This window comes from Priapulus caudatus, unplaced genomic scaffold (assembly GCF_000485595.1).
Source record: "Priapulus caudatus unplaced genomic scaffold, Priapulus_caudatus-5.0.1 Scaffold2, whole genome shotgun sequence".
In the NCBI taxonomy this organism is placed as follows: domain Eukaryota; kingdom Metazoa; phylum Priapulida; class Priapulimorpha; order Priapulimorphida; family Priapulidae; genus Priapulus; species Priapulus caudatus.
Window position 1 is genome coordinate 584,756 of NW_014577063.1, and position 17,826 is coordinate 602,581.

The 17,826-nt window shown below is 45.4% G+C and overlaps 1 protein-coding gene across 2 annotated transcripts in view; it reads left to right on the forward strand.

Annotated features, from left to right (window-relative positions):
- LOC106819151 overlaps positions 1-17,129 on the forward strand; it is a 37,162-nt gene extending 20,033 nt beyond the window's left edge. The window contains exons 4-11 of one of the 2 annotated variants that reach the window (XM_014823836.1): positions 6,232-6,409; positions 7,996-8,161; positions 9,775-9,883; positions 11,337-11,523; positions 12,771-12,842; positions 14,444-14,523; positions 15,073-15,310; positions 15,585-17,129. In XM_014823836.1, coding sequence (XP_014679322.1) covers positions 6,232-6,409; positions 7,996-8,161; positions 9,775-9,883; positions 11,337-11,523; positions 12,771-12,842; positions 14,444-14,523; positions 15,073-15,310; positions 15,585-16,247 — 1,693 coding nt within the window. In that variant the 3' untranslated portion in view covers positions 16,248-17,129. The remainder of the gene's footprint in view (positions 1-6,231; positions 6,410-7,995; positions 8,162-9,774; positions 9,884-11,336; positions 11,524-12,770; positions 12,843-14,443; positions 14,524-15,072; positions 15,311-15,584) is intronic. The other variant, XM_014823898.1, reaches the window with a different exon arrangement.
- Positions 17,130-17,826: the final 697 nt, after the last annotated feature.

Sequence of the window (17,826 nt, forward strand, 5' to 3'; positions counted from 1 at the left end):
TGGCGCTTCTTCCACAGGCACCCTCAGCGGGACCGTGGTGTCCTTGGGGTGGACTACAGTGAACTCGGGATTATGCTTCCGGAATTTGAGACAGTCCTGCACGCAACAACTCCAGCTGCTGTAGCAGAGCTGTTCCGCTGTGCCGCCATAAATTAGGCGAGGCGTTGGGGATGGGGGCCGGCCGGTCAGGTAGCGGACGTTAATTGCCTCCCTCCTTCCTCCAGCTGCCCCAGTTGGTGAGTATCTCCCTGCGGGCCAGCGGGGAGGATGGTGGCTGTGTTGGTTTCATCATCCTTATGATGCTGGGTCGTCTGGCACGGTGTGGTGGCTGGCTGGTGTGTACTGCTGGTGGTTACTGGTAGCCTGTGAAGATGTCTGTGGCCGTTTTACGGAGTGGGTAGCATAGTGAAGGGGAGAGAAAGAACCGGTTACTACAATGAAGTATGAAGCGTGCAAAGCGGATGCGAAAATATATAGGCTGCCTGGACCAGAAGGGTCGTAATTTGCATGGTCAAAATAAAATGATGCATGCCTGCTGTACGTGCAGTGCTAGTGCTTCTAATTATCTCCGCCCCACGGAGTTGGAGGAGGTTATGTTTTCGCTCTTGTGTGTTCGTGTGTTCGCGCGATCGATATTAGCGCATTAGCCAGTTCAGCCAGCCAGCCAGTGATACCCAGCGAGCCAGCGCAGCGAGCCAGCGAGCGTGTACATGTGAGCGAGCAGCAAGCCAGCGTGTACCTGTCAGTACGCTGGCGTATATCATGGTTTATTCGTGAGTCGTATGGTGTATGGCGTTTGTCGCTGGCGGAGGTATGCACTCTCCGAGAGTGCACTCTGTCTAGTTCTACTTTGGCATGCTTTCAAACCTAGCAGTATGTCCAAGTCATTGTCTATCGATATGTGTGACGACGATTGGTACTACTGTAAAATATAACTATGATAATTACACACGCAAACATATATATACACAGTTTCACACACACACACACACACACACGCACACGCACACGCACACGCAGAACACGCACGACGCGAACCACGCACGGGCGAACACACACAGCACACACACACGACACACATGAACACACATGACACATCAGCACACAACACACACACACACACACACACACACAACAACAACACTACACACTACACACAAACACAAACAGAGTATATATCAGGTAGGGTAACTACTGTCCCCAGGAAAGACAAACAATCTGCCGGCTCTAATCAAAACAAGTTTCTACAGCCATGGTCCGACCATCAATTCGAATAACCACGACGCAGATTGCGCGCTAACAGACTCGTAAGGGCGACGCCCTTAAACTATGGGGGGGATAGTTGTCAAAATTTAAACGTTCAATTGATCGATTGATTGTTCAAATTGAACAGTCGTTTAATCATGTCAAAACGTTCAAGTTGAAATCGATATGGATTGTTATAATTTGAAACAGTCGTTTAATCATTCACGTTCAATTGATCAGAATGATACTGTTCAACTTGATCGATTGAATTGTTCAATTGAACAGTCGTTTAATCAATTCAACGTTTACTTGATCGATTGATTGTTCAAGTTGAAGCAGTCGTTTAACTCCATTCAAGACGTTCAATTGATCGATTGATTGTTCAAGATTGAACAGTGCGTTTTATTATTGCAACACGTTCAAATTGAGCAAGTTAATAACGAATTGCCAAATTGAATCACCAATTGACTAAATCAAAGGCACGAATACTGAATAGGCGTGACTTGAATACTGAACTAGGATAACTGAATAGTGCTGTATAGGCGAATAATAGAATGGATGCAATTGCCGAAGGCTCGTCAATCGCGCAAATCAAACGTATACGCTACTGCACATGCCGCACAAGAGGCATGACGGACAGAGCCGGTGGTAGCGCGGTACGTTCTAGAACCAATCGGCCGGCGTTTCGCGCAGGCTAAGTGCGTGTACACGCGTGTACGTGCGTGCCCAGCGTGTACTGCGTGACCCGCGTCCGCGACGTGCGGGTACCCGCGTGTACGTGCGCGTGTACCCGCGTGTAGCGTGGCGGGTGTACCGCGTGTACGTGCGTGTACCGCGCGTGTAACAGTGCGTGATATCGCGTGTACGGGTGCGTGGTACCTGCGTGTAGCGTATGCGTGTACCCGCGTGTACGTGCGTGTATCTGCGTGTAACCGCGCGTGTACGTGCGGTGTACCCGCGTGCTACGTACACGCGGGTAGCACGGCGATACCACGCACTAGCACCGCAGATACACGCGGGTACACGGAGATACACGCAGGTACAACGCGGGTACATCGCACGTGGCACGCACGTGCAGGCGCGGTAAACGCACGTACTACGCCGTACACGCGCAGCGTACGCCGCGGTCAACGCACGTACACGCCGTGCACGCGTGCTACCGCGCGCACACGCAGGTAGCACGCACGGTAACACGCGGTACACGCACGTACACGCGGGTAACACGCATACACGCACACGTACACGCACGTACCGCACGTACACGCAGATACACGCGACGTACACGCCGGGTTAACACAGCACGTACACGCGGGTACACGCACGTGCACGCGTGCACAACGCGTGCACACGCACGTACAACGGCACGTACAGCGCGGGTACACGCACGTACTTTTCGACTCTTTCCCATTTCCTAATTTAGACTTTTAAATAGGAAAGGATCAGAAAACCCATTTCCCATTACCTATTTATACTTTTAAAATAGGAAACGGATCGAAAACCTATTTCCTTTTCTTCTTCTTTTTTGCAACGTCAAATGGGAAAAACAAACTCACGTAGTAGTGATTAGTAAATCTCGGTAAACGGCAGGTGTGCGTCCGAGATTCAAAAAATTCCCGTGAAACCCGGCTACACACGGCAGGCTCTAACAAGTTTATCATTTCAATGACCTACTTGTTATCAACCACGCACTGTCTAAAAATAGGTATTGGTATAGACTTTTGGTGTTGTGTGGTTATAGGACATGGGTAAAACGCATTATAGCTTTTCACTTCGCTGCGCTGGCTGCGCCGCTTTCCAAGCACTTGGCTTTCAGCTTACTGTGTAAAGCATGCTGATGGAAGTGAGCAAGTTGAATCGTCTAGACTCCAGACCGGAAACACAGCAAAACAACGCGGCCATGCCTATGCGCCTCCGCGAGATGCCCCGACCGTTCTGCGCGTAGTTTGAAACGGCATTAACTTACATCCTTGAACCGTATTTGGGCCTTTTAAAGGTCATAGAGTGATTTCGGGTCTTTAAAATTCATGGAGTGATTTCGGCTTGAAAAGTCATGAGCTGATTTGAAGCTTTGAAAAGTCCATACAGAAGTGTATAATTATTATTGACTATTATTATACACTCCCTGAATAATTAATGGATATAAATATATAGTATCACGAATTATTTTTCAGTGCTGTCGATCGAAAAAACAAAGTAAATTTACGACTAATTAAATGTGACACTCATGGCACGCTACCAACCTATCACCTACCTATCGCTCATCACCGTACTACCTAAGAGCTTCCCTATTTCATGTGGTTTGTTGGCTTAGTTACAGTCGCCAAGGATATGGGATGCTAGTGCGGCGTCGTAAGACGATATTAAATTTTATAGTAAGCCGTGCGCTGAGCATGTGTTTCACCTGACGCATCTACTCGGAAGCCACCTCAAGCGGGGAACAGATTTATCGTTCAGCTCAAGAGTCTTTGGATGTCAGATTTATGTCAGTTTAATTGGCAGCTGCGTTAGCGGTGATGATTGAGAAGGCGCTACCGTAAGCGATACAGCACGTACGATAACAGCGCCATAACGATATAGGCGTCGTAACGAATAGCACAGCGCCGTAACGATAAACCAGAGCGCCGTAAACGCAACTACGGCGCCGTAACGAATTACATGCCGTATATCGTGGTGAGAGGCAGATAAACGTGAAAAGACGTTGAAAGTCATAGTTTGGAAAAACGGTTGTTCGTTATGACACATAAACGCGATCGAAAAAAGAAATGAAAGTGAAGAAGACATCCCACCCAACCGCCTTCCGCTTCGCTCTCCGTCCGCGCTCTTGCTTTCTGCCTCCTTATTGCGGCTCCCTCTAGCGCTCTCCACCCACTCCTCTCTTTCCTCCCTTTTGCTCTCTCACTCACTTCCTGTTCTCATACCCTCTCAAGCTGTACTCGACAATTTGTCTATCTGGATATTCTAATCCGATCTCTATATATATCTCTATCTATATCGTGGAAATGCTACATTTATCTCTGTAGCACAAGGAAGTAAGATTCTAGGGTAACAGCACTAGCGATTTTCGTGGGTCGAGCCGGCCGGCGAAGACCGCATGAAAAAGTCGGCTACGTGTGTCCAGTGTCCCGGTGCAGTCACGTCGATTTTCGATAATGTTTGATAATTATTTGAGCCGGCCGGCTGCAATCGCCTAGTGTGGCCCGGGTCTGCGATAGAGCGGCGCCGATTGTACAATCATACAGCACAATCCAATGCAAACAAATTGTTGTCACGTGAATCACCAACGATGCCCAACAACTTCTGAAGTTTGCCTGGCGACATTCGCTATATATAGGAATCTATATCCCCCAACTTCTTGACTCTGACGTTCTGGAGGATCTTAACCAGTTTATTATATACACGCCGTGTCGAATTGCGGCGCAGTATCCACGTTCTTTGGCCCACGCAACCCGATTCTCCACCTCTTCCTTCGGCGTCGGTTTTTTCGTAGGAGCAACAAAGTAGAAAAGTTATAGGCTATTTTTTCGTTTTGCTTTGCAGCGGGACGGTGCCATTTGACAATCAAGTGACTATCAAATCTAGGTGGGCGCGAATGAAGCGTGCGAATAATCCACGAGAGTCCGCGCCGGCTCAGCCGCCTAGTGTGTCCGCAGAGCTCCAGACTCAGCCGGCCGGCTAAACTAAATCGCCACATCAATGCACATCAGCGTGTAGAGTATATACAGCAACCCCCTAACAACATAACGGCCGACGTCTTCTGACCAAAATCAGATCAGCACTCGGTATTACTGTACCCTCAATCATCTATTCTTTACGACAGGAGTGTGCTTAGCGGTTGGTAACTGGGAGCCATGACCAGGCCAACACGTTCGCACGTGCGAATTCGGACATATCAATATGCAAAGCAGCGTATATGCCAGAGGGCGAAGCCAACCTGTACCTAGCACATCTTTACATCGTGCTGACTTATCAACCCGTTAAACTCGTTCAGAACTCGTTCAACGTTGTAACTAAAAGTTCGTGTAAGTTGCGTCTTGCTTTGGGCCAAGCGGTGGAACGCCGATAGTCCGTAGCCTGTAGACTCGAAACTGTAAATCTTAGCCTGGCGAAAGATAACTAAAAGACAGCTAAAAGATAGCTAAAGGATAGCTAAAAGATAGCTAAAAGACATCAAGTCCGATGATCAGGATATAGTATATCAGGAATAGGCGATGTATTGTACATGTGTCCATGTGGTGGGAAGGTGACTTTTGCCACAGTGCAGGCACGCAACAATTATAGTTAATCACCATCTCATAGCAATTAATATAGTATTATAAACGTATTATTCACTGGAAATTATGCCAAATCGATGATCGCCAGATTTTAGGTATCAGCACAAACCTACGCATGCGCGATGGTATGTTTTGAGGGTTAACTCAGGAGATATGGATGAAAAGTTCTGGTAAAAGTGCTAGGAATCCCATAGTTAGCAAAGGCAAATCACAAACTATTTTTGCCTGAATTCATAGTCATTGATTGAGAGTCACTAAAAACCTCGTCGCACATCCGCATGGACATACTCCTGGGGGCATATTAGGCATGCGTGCCTACTATTGATCGATAATGTATCTAGATTTCACGTCGGACCTCTACACGCGGGTGGACTTTCACCAGGACGTGGGACTTTCACAATCTCTTCGCTGTATATACTATTGCAGGTTTTAAGCTGGACAAAAAAAAGCTTGTTAGCAATTTGCTCTGAAAATTTATAGCCAAATTCATGCTTTATAATTAAGCCAAACAAAAGGTGATGTTTATTTTATTTTAATTGTATTTCACACCGCATTTAAAAAAGCCGCGTTAACGCCAACTTTCAACATTTTCGCGTTTTCATTTTATAGCTATTGATGTGTCGTGATCTCCTGAGTCTCAGCGCTATACTATCTAAACTCTTCTTCCAACGTTTTCTGTTTATTTTATAGCTATTTGTGCGGACTTTGTTTGCAGGCGTCTTCTGAACGAGGTGTACGACGACGTGCGGGAGGTGTCACTCATGGACAGCAAGGACGAGGAGAAGCTGGCGATGATGAAGAGACCGGAGTTGGGGGTGACCTTGACGAAGCTGCGCGCCTGGAACGTCCTCGACGACTTTCGAAGATGTGTCTTTCTCGATGCTGATACTATGGTGAGTGCTAGCGGAGCACCCAGCGGTGGCATCCATAGCTGCGATCGAAATACATAGAGACATATATAGATACATAGAAATATATATATATATATATATATCAGGGGTTAATAAAGACAAAGGATTCAAAGATCAGGGGTTAATAAAGACAAAGGATTCAAAGATCAGGGGTTAATAATAACAAACGTCTTATTGTCTTATTTGTCTTCATTAATCCCTGATATATATATATATATATATATAGTTTAACTAGTATATTATTTCTATGGTAGCTGCAGACGGCTTTACCGTGCATCGAAGACCACAGAACAGTTAATTGCTGTAGACGGCTCTCACGTCATACGTACACTATAAGACAGTAATCACGCGCAATGCTGTACGTGCTTTAGTCGAACCACTATCCGTATTTTCGTATAATGTAATACGGGGTTAGACTGAATCCAGTATTGCCTTAGGCTACCGCCCACGACGTTGATGTCAACAGCGGCTTATTGGGCAAACCTAATACGGGGCGGTCCTTTCAATTTCAATTTTAATTGCACGTATACAAGTGCATAGCGTCAGGAGAACATAATATACACAATCTCAGAATATATATATATATATCACCTGATATATATATTCTCCCCTCTATTCTCCTGATTCTAAAATTGATACAAAACAGGCAGGGTTAGCCTGAACCAATCAGCTATGAGATATCCGAGCCATATCTACACACTACACATTGTATAGACATGTACGTGACGTAACTAAATATCTATCTATCTATTCAAAGAAGCTTTACGTGCAAAACCGTGAGGGTGCATTTATGTTCTCACCCTCATATTGTGTAATGTACTAACCTACATCATAAACTAATCGCGTTTTCACCATCGGATATGTGTTGTGACTATAATGTGCTCCATAAAAGCGAAGAATGCACAATATAAAGATTCGGATGAAAGCCGAATTCGAAATCGTAACAATGGCTGCCGTGGCAAGATCACAAAGTCTAACGGCATTATCATAAGCGTCGGTTATATAACCATAGAAATAATATACTAGTTACTCTATATATTTCAATGCCTCTATATATTTATATCAAGAGCGTATTAAGTATTAGTATTACACGCTCTTGTTTATATGGTTATAGTGTAGACGATTCCCCTGTGCTTGCCTATTCGCCTCACGTTATACAGTTCTTTTTCCTCCCTACTCTAACACAGGTGAAATTGGAGCGTAATTCTGTTATTGAATTTTGGCATTCATATCCTAATGTGTATGCATTTTTTTCACTGAAATAATTACACCATTAGATTCTGCAAGTCAAAGAACTAATGAAAAGACACTTTATTCATGTTTTTATGTTAAATGTTTACGAAGATAGAACAATTAATAGATATTTAGAATTCCGCGGCGGCCAGCTTGGATTTTCCATTGTTACGGCCGTCACGGACAAAATTTAGCTTGGAAAAAAAAAAAAATCATATATCATTTAGTATACCCTTAACATCATATATATACCAATTTTGGTGCTTTTATCACAAAACCGAAATTTTTTCACATATCTGCCCCACTATGTATCTAATCGTGAAACTTCACACTAGGTGCTCATGAATATTGAAGAGTTGTTTGAGGAGACCGCGGAACTGTCGGCAGCGCCAGACTACGGCTGGCCGGATCTATTCAACACGGGCATGTTTGTGTTCAGCCCTAGCAAGGAAACCTACGGAAAGCTGCTGCAGATGGCCACCACCGACGGCAGTTTCGATGGTAGGCGTCGGGGATGTGTTCCCACGCGTGCGTGCGTGTGTGTGGTCACGACTTGGTCTGTCTGCGTGCGTGGTGTGTCTTGTATGTCAACCCTGCGTGGAGAGTTTCCTGTGTGTGTGTGCGCGTGTGTGTGTGCGTGTGTGCGCGCGCGTGTGTGTGCGTGTGTGCGCGCGCGTGCGTGCGTGTGCGTGTGTGCGTGCGTTTACGTACGTGTGTGTGCGTGTATGTGCGCATGTGTGTGCGTGCGTTTACGTACGTATCATGTGCGTGTGTGTATCCGCGTGTGAATCGTCATTCTCCATCGGTTCTAGCGCCATATTAAATATACGCATGCATACGTAATCTGTTGTCGCTGTTTGTATATGCGGTGGAGATATTGACATATATATGACGCATATCGGAGATAGGTACGACAACGAGAACATAATATACACGTAGGTGTGTGTGTGTGCGTGGGTGTGTTGCGTTCCCCTGGTTCTATAGGCATGAGCCTTTAGTTGATATCAAGAGCGTATTAAGAAGGAAGAAGAGAGAATTACCTTCTTAATACGCTCTTGTTGATATGCCAATATATAGCAACATCAAGCGACCTGAAGGCGTATAGGATGGCTTAGCCAATATAGACGTATCGTATTCGATGTATGTTTTGTGTGATCTTTATGTTGGTAACTTATTATGAAGGTCAAACCCACGCACGCAGCAAGCAACACAACGCCCACACTAGTCTCTCGGTCTCTCCCTATCCGTGTCTCTCTCGCTCTCCCATCCCTCTCCGTGTCTCTCTCGCTCTCCCATCCCTCTCCGTGTCTCTCTCTTCTTCTCCGTGTCTCTCGCTCACTCGCTCTCTCCTCCCTTTTTCCCCCTCTCTCTCTCCCTCTCCGTGCCCCTCTCTCCCTCTCCGTGTCCCCTCTCCCTCTCCGTGCCCCTCTCTCCCTCCCCGTGCCCCTCTCTCCCTCTCCGTGTCCCCTCTCCCTCTCCGTGCCCCTCTCTCCCTCCCTCTTTCCGTGTCCCCTCTCCCTCTCCGTGCCCCTCTCTCCTCCGTGTCTCGCTGGCCTCCCTTTCTCTCCCTCTCCACCCCTCTCCGTGTCTCGCTCTTTCCCCCTCTCTCTCCTTCTCCTTGTCTTTCTCCTTCCTCTTTCTCCTTCTCCCTCCCTCTCCGTGTCTCTCTCTCTCCATCTTCCTCCCTCTCCATGTCTCGATCTCACTCCCTCTCTCCTTCTCCGTGTCTCTCTCTCTCTCCCTTCCCTCCCTCTCCGTGTCCCCATCTCCATCCCTCTCCCTCGCTCTCCGTGTCCGTCTCTCCTTCCCTCTCTCCTTCCCCGTGTCTCTCTCTCTCTCTCCCCCTCCCTATCTCTATCCCTGTCTGGTAATAGCTGAGTATAGTTGGGTGTCATGTCATACACGTATACGGGTTTTTCGCGAGTAACATGTATATATATAGTGCCAGGCAGTTTCAGCAGCAACATCAATCATCGTTGTGTTTTTCGGTGTCACGTTGTTTTCCCTGCCACTCTTCCCCCCCCCCCTCTCGCACCCACCGATCACGCTGAAGCAAAAATACTCTGGAACCTGTTATGTGTGTATACAACAGGCTCATTCTTTCCTCCCCGCAGGTGGCGACCAAGGCTTGCTCAATCAGTATTTCAAAAACTGGAATAGGCTGTCCTGCCTTTACAATGCTCAACCCAGCACCATATACACCTACGGGCCAGCTTATGACAGGTATACGCGCCGTGGTGGCATAGCTCACGTGTATGCAGTCAGTCACGCGCCTCGCTGCAAGCAGGACCAGCAGCTGCAGCGGCATATAATTATAAATGCCGAGAGAGCCATACGGAATATGATCATGATTTATGTTCTGTGCGAACCACTAAACATTTACGAAAACACGAATGCAAATATTTCGGCCCTCTGCCATTAGAGTCAGACTATTGAATTACTGATAGGGTTACTATACCTATATATATATATATATCTATACCTAGACTGGCTGGGTACGTTTCTTCGAGTCTTCTCCGTGATTGTACGTACACGTGGCCGTACGCAGGCAGTGCTGCAGATGGGGTCGTTGTCGTATCTGGTACTACAGATATGTACCCGAGGTAGTTTTAGGTTGTTTAGTATTATGTTTATATTTTTATATGATGTATGTTTAGGGTTAGGGTTAGTGTTAGGGTTAGGGTACACTTCTGTACTACAAGTCTGGTACACTTTGTTTATACATATATGTACCTCGGGTACATATCTGTAGCACCTGATACGACAACGACCCCTTGAGCGGCAGTGCTACCCAGAGACGTCTGAATAGATACAGCCTTACAACTGTTGCTTCATGATATGACTCGTATGAAAAAAACGGCTATTAAAATGAACGGCCTGTCGTCGGGCGAAAAAAAACCGTAGACGTGATGCGTTCGTAGAAAACGTGAGCGTGTCAACAAATCCATCGTCTGGTCGAGCAATATATGTGATACAGTGACTTCAGTACGTAACGCTGTATACAGCGCTTCCTGATCAACGTGCCCCCCCTAATCTTTCGTAGCGTGAACATCTCGAATAAATTAAAACGGATAAGCCGAGTTCTTTCTGCAAACAAGACGAATTTTGCTGTTCTCTGGCGACGCGCCAAAAGAGCGTGCGCCGTAGAAAAATGTATTTTAATCACTACGGCGTGACTTAACGCACGTAATGCACTCGACATTCAACATATCTTTGACTCAGCCGATACCTATAATTCATCACATTACAATGTGAATATGTGGAATAATGTAATCAATAGTCCATAATAGAACCTTTCTATTATGGACTCTTGATGTAATCAGGTGTTAATAAACACAAATAATTTGTCTTTATTAACTCCTGATGTAATGTATAATGTATGAAATGTGTAATAATACGATTCGTTGCGTTGCAATTAACTCCACGGGATTAGCTGCTTCATGTTAGCTGGTTATGTTACTCTATAGCCTGTCGCTGTGTTTACCCGTAAATGACAGACATAACTTGAAACGTTTGCGAGTATACGCACTGACGATATATATACGACTATACTGACGATGACACAGCGTTTGGCGTATGCGCATCGTGAAGCTCTGCATGCGGATATACTGTTGCCATGGATATACTGTTGTTGCCATGGATGCGAGAAGCTTTCGACCTTTGACCTTTATCGCAGGTTCGGTGGCAATATAAAAATTGTGCATTTCCTCGGAGCGTGGAAGCCCTGGATGATCGGGATAGATCCAGAAACGAGGCGCGTGACAGGAATGCCACCTTACGACAACCCACAGATTCGAACGTGGCTGGCGCTGTTCCAAGACCGTGTCCTACCCAAGCTCAGCTCGTCCGTGATTAGAAAATTGGTAAGTGCATAGCAAAAATGTAGCACTCGCTGCTTGGCCTAGTATTAGGAGATTAACAGTGCGGTAACTTTATTTCAACTTGCAACTTGATTCGCTTTTTGCAACTGTGTGTCGTCCTATCAGGAATGTCATAATATAGACGACTTATATATCATATCAGGAGTAAGATAATATAGGATTATTATTATCATTATTATTATCTTACTCCTGATCATATCATGATCATATAGATAACATCAGGAGTGAATAATAGAGAATAATATCTATTAGCAAGAGCGCATTAACCCCGTGGGGTTAATGCGCTCTTGCTATTATTCACTCCTGATAGCATATGATAGATATAGTATAGATTATATATATAGATAGTATATTATGACACTTCTGGTCCTATTGCACTTGAATACCTTGTTCAATGTATAGGTTCACAATCGCATGTGGGCGTTTGATATCCCAGTATAAGTCTTGTGGATAATGTACTAACGCTTGCCAACCTTATGGTTTCGATATATTAGACGTTGCTGTTAATTCAGTGGTTACAGTGGGGCAGCCGCCTTCCCCCCCCCCAAAAAAAATACCCTTAACTAGGGTCCATCTTCATGATCAGAATGCATAAGAAAGCATGGCATTACAGCTAACTTCAAAGTGAATTCATAGCTGAATTAACAGCCACCTACTTCTGCAGACAACTTGATAAATTTTCTGTTTTTTTGTCCCCCGCCCAATCAACTAATGTTAGGCTCCATATAGCTACGGAATTCCTCTTTAACCAGTGACGCAATGTATCACGCAAATTTCATAATCAAGCGTAACAAACTCTGGGGCCAGTAGTCAGAAACATCATGAATAGTTACAACTGCCTTAAATCTAAAATGTAACAAGTTTTGGATGACACTTCATGCGTAACGACATTTTAACATTAATAATATATTTATTTTAACTTAATAACATTTAAGATTTATGATATTATAACTATCAAAAGCTAATAATACCTGTATGATTTGCTCTTGTAACTACGTATATGTTGATTCTGACCAACGCCCCCCCCCCCCCGATCTCTCATACGTACGCTACAATGAGACGCAAACTCTATAATCTAACTGCTTATATTCGGTGTTGCTTGATGTGACTGAAAGACATGCATGCTGGCAATAAATACTAATGAATGATAACAATGCAATTATAATAATTTATAACAATAGTAGTTGCATCGTGTTGCTTGACATTTGCATGCACATGTCGTTTGCCAGACGAGAACAGAACCTTCAGGGGACAACAAGCCAGCGGCGCAACCTTGCCATGTACAGCAGCAAGCTGAGCAGGTAATAGTCTAGTCAGGTCAGCTGGTTGTCAACTGACAGGTGACAGGTGATAAAGTAAGAGCAGTATGGTCAGTCTTAAAGAGCAGCACGAGAGGGTGGGCACTCCACGTCAGCAGGTGTAAGAACAGCCAGGTGAGCAGTGAGAGCAATCAGGTCAGCATTCAGGTATGAGGTACCTGGCGATGGACAGGTAGGAGCTAACCTGGCGATGGACAGGTATGAGGTACCTGGTAATGGACACGTATGAGGTACCTGGTGATGGGCAGGTATGAGGTACCTGGTGATGGACAGGTATGAGGTACCTGGCGATGGACAGGTATGAGGTACCTGGCGATGGACAGGTAGGAGCTAACCTGGCGATGGGCAGGTAGGAGGTACCTGGCGATGGACAAGTATGAGCTACCTGGCGATGGACAAGTATGAGGTACCTGGCGATGGACAGGTATGAGGTACCTGGCGATGGACAGGTATGATGTACCTGGTGATGGGCAGGTATGAGGTACCTGGCGATGGACAGGTATGAGGTACCTGGCGATGGGCAGGTAAGAGCAGACGTGACAGCGAGTAAAAACAAACAGGTTGGCTGTAGATGTCTCAGAATGTCTCAGAATGTGAACCGACTGCTAGGCTACCACCCGACCTAGCTACCATACTGATTATAGTAGAACATATATGCACTTCGCCGAGTTATCACCTGGTGATAGGATAGGCGAATTCCACTGCGGGGTATTTATCTATAGTTTTGTCGTTGGCTATACAGGTTACAGTGTGATTAATATCGCGTGTGTGCGTGAGAGCAAATCGTATATAAAATCTCTTTCTTGAGAGTCGATCATGTATGGCATTATATCACACCTACCCGAGCTCTGGTCGATAATGGCAGAGATGAGGAGATAGAGGGAGGGGGGTACTCGAGAACATTCTCACTCGAATCTATTGTGAAATGACATTTTTGCGAGGAAGGGCAGTAATCGCCGGGAGCGTACTGGGGATGGAAGCTTGTATACGTGTTATGTGAAGGTACAGCGCTTGTCTCCTAGCCTTTGGCATGAAGCAGCTAACAACACTGCTAATGATGCAACCGGCAGTTAGATGCGATATGATATGACTACTAGGCACTTTAATTTAATTTAATTTTTTTTTTTAGGGTTAGGGTTAGGGTTTAGGTTAGGTTTAGGGTTTAGGTTAGGTTAGGGATAGGGTTAGGGTTTTTTTTTTTTTTAAGTGCCTAGTAGTCATATCATATCGCATCTAACTGCCGGGTGCGCTAATGATACGCCTCCCGCGGTGGCAAGTATGGATTTGCTGTTTTAATAACAGCTCAGGCCATACATGTTCGCGTTTGCACGCTCACGAAGGGCTTTTCTTTATTAAGGCGCATCTGTTACGTAATAGCACGGAGGATGTGCTTGCCAAGAGAGAATTGGTGTTCGCTCGCGTGCGTGCGTGTGTGCGTGCGTGTGTGTGTATGTGTGTGCGTGCGTGCGTATTTACAGTTGTGCATAGACACTTGTGCACGCAGATGCGTGTGTGAATATTGACGATAGGATATCGATAAACCATTTCTGCGTGTACTACTGAACTGTTCCCTCTTTATTCAGGCCCCGGGGTATGTAGACGTGGGAGAGGAGAATGAACCTAGTCGGGACAGCGAGAAGGATTTGGAACAGCAACAGCAGAGGTACAAGCAGTTACTGTTGTTTTAGCGGCTCGTGCCAGCTGCTGTAAAATATTACTGCAGCAAATCACTTCATGTGTTTGCATGCAGCCAGCAACAGAATGATTAACTTTCTTCCGCGAGTGCTCGATGTGGATTCTAGCGCTTATAGTAAAACTGCGGAATTCGCAAAAACATCACGCAGGCTCGCGCGGAAGAAGGAACAAACAAAAAGCAAAGACTACAAAATGCTCGCGGTGTTAGTATCATCAATTAATAGCATATTAGATTACTAAATTCACAGAATGAACAGAGAGTGAATTAACTCAAACTGCACCAATGTGTTGGTATCGTTAATTACTGAATCGTTAGCATTGAATTACTGAATTCACAGGTAGGAAATTAGTAACCCAGACTGCACCGATGCGTTCAACAGTCCGATGCGTGCTTGATATCTCATCTATATTATGACACTCCTGATGCGTTGGTATCGTAAATTAATAGCACTTAATTACTTTAATTAATTATTAAATTTAATTAATTAACTTAATTACTTATTAATTAACTTTACAGGTGGGAGTTGGGCAACCCTGACTACACCGGGGAGGATAGTTTTGAGAACATTCTTGCCCATCTGCACCTGACGACCGACTGCACTCTGGCTACGCCACGTCCGAGACCCAAAAAGGTGCAGCGAGTCATGGTTAGGCCTAAGTTCCACGGCGTGGATGGCTCGTCCACGGTGCCGTACACAGAGGAAGGTACCTGGCACAACGCGCCGCTGCCACGGCTAGAGGCAGACATCGATAAGGTTAGTGAAGGATGCAAACGAGTGTTCGGTATTATTATATAGCAACAAATCGTGAGAATGACAGCCATCCACGTGGAAGATTTAAAAAAATAGTTGTCAATGTGTGTTTGTGCGCGCACGTGTGTGTGTGTGTGTGTGCGTGCGTGCGTGCGTGCGTGCGTGTTTGTGCGTGCGTGTGTGCGTGTGTGCGCATGCGTGCGCGTATGTATTTAAATAAGCCCCCAATTTAAGTTACTTGAAATTATATCGAATGGCTTCCCTATCTCATGCATAGGTGGCGCCACACAATGGTTCCGAGTCTGGCAGTTCTGAGTCGGCGAGTGGAACAGACACTGAGGACGACGACGAAGCGCAAGACTTTGAATCTTGGATGAATGAGCGGCACAGCGCTAGGCCAGTGGCAGTGGGACGCATCGCATCAAAGCCCTCACCGTGTCGCATGTGCAAGCATGTGGAGACCGCCCCCAGAGAACAACCCCAGGTTGCTAGCACGGGCAGATCAGCGGCAGTATCGCAAGGTGCGAGGGCAGCGGCTGCAAAGGGGAGCGAGGAAAAGAGGAAATCGAAGAAGAAAATCGACGGAGCCGGTACGTGCGACAGAAACAGGAACAACAACAATAGCAACAGCGGCAACGTCTCGCGGACGCGGTTCGCGGGTGAGCGGCAATGCTACGCATCCACCAGCAGTCGATCGAATGTCCAGCAGTCAGTCGCCAGCTTCGTCACACCGCGAACCCACGCGATCTTGACCGAAGAGGAAACCACACGAATGGAGAGCTGGGAGTCCGGAGCACCTGACATCGGTGGTGTGGATAAGTTTGACAGCATACTAACGCACGTCTTAAGCAAGGTCAATGGAGACAAGAAGCAGAATGAAGGCGGTAGCCGGCGTAAAGAGAAAAGAGCTGGCAGGAAGCATCGAAAGAAAACACTTTGATCGTACGATAAGATAAGTAATTCGCATGGAAAACGACAGAGAAACGGTGGCAAGAAAATATTGAAGCAGCGGGCAGCGAAAAAAAGGTCCATCTACAATCACAGGACATAACAACACCAGTAAACCATATGTTAGATGATAATTCCTAGACGGTAGTGCTAAAATCAACTCTAGGAAGGCAATAGTAATCTTCTTTCGGCTTGACAGCTACTAGCAGGAATATATATATATATATGTTTGTGTTTGTTTGTGCGTGTGTGTGTATATTCCTGTTATATACGGTGGAAAATTCACTGAGGATCTTTCGGTACTCAGGGGCTCTAGCGTTATAGTACGATTTATAAAAATTGAACAAATGATTTAAGAATGCAACTACTTCTGAGGCTAACAGTTATGTAACGAATTAGTAGGGACAGTAATGTCGGCAATACTTTGGGAAACCTCAGAAATTGATCAGCTCAGCTTTACTATGTTTAACGATCGATGCATTTAATTGCAAGCTGCTGTAGAGACATGCTATAAATAGCATAGACTAACGATATCACCAGAGAATTTACTCGGTATTCTTCTCTACGTTGTTTACTAATACTTACTGTGGCTAGGCCATACTAGGTGTGTGATAATGATAGAACAAGCACAGTATATAAGATCGCTTGCATTCTGTTGAGAACCATAGTTAGTGAAATGATATGTAGTGTTGGTTTGTGATGAGAGTAGAAAGAGATAAAGATCTAGAGTTTAGAACGGAAGGTAACTGTTTCAGTGAGCGCGTAGAGTATTCCGCAATTTATGACTGCCAATATTACGGCCGATAATCGGTTAAGGAATAAATTCGTTATTGTTAATTAGTTATAGCTTGAAAAGACGATTACGCGTTGATATAAGAATAAGTGAGTTATGACAAGCCCGTGTCTAGCATTAATTAGCATTAATTACATTTACGCGCGCGCATGATTGTGACGAACTGAAGGTGTGACGCACGCCTAAGGTTAATTCCAGGTACAGTGGGTGAAATGAGGAGTCTTTACATATAATATAATACAATAGTAAAATAATATAAATGCATACACGTATTATATTATATTAAAAATATGTAAGACTATAGTATAGGCAAGCGGAATTTTTTCGCTACGTCTACGCTCATGTAGTGGCGAAAGTTGTACCCCTTAAAGACACTTTGAAACACACGCGATCAGAATTAAAAAAATGATGGAAAAAACGCGAAAAAATTGGCCGGAAATGTAAATAGGGGCCCACTACCAACGTGCATGTTCCGATTCCGGACGTAGATGCGTCATCAACGCACTATTCCCTCGACGTATGACCCACCACACGACCAAACGGGGCGGACGTCTATATCATATTGTCAGGAGTGAATAATAATAGTAATAATAGTAATATATTATTATTCACTCCTGATATTGTTAGAGCGCGTTCGAGTTGTTAAGGATGGCTGATGTTTGGAGCCGGTTGGGTGCAGGCACGGAAATGATAACCGGAAGTGGGTTACGGAACGCGTGAACGTTCACTTATATACGCGTCCCGTCGTCTGGTCTGGTTTTATTTTCGCTCTTGCGCT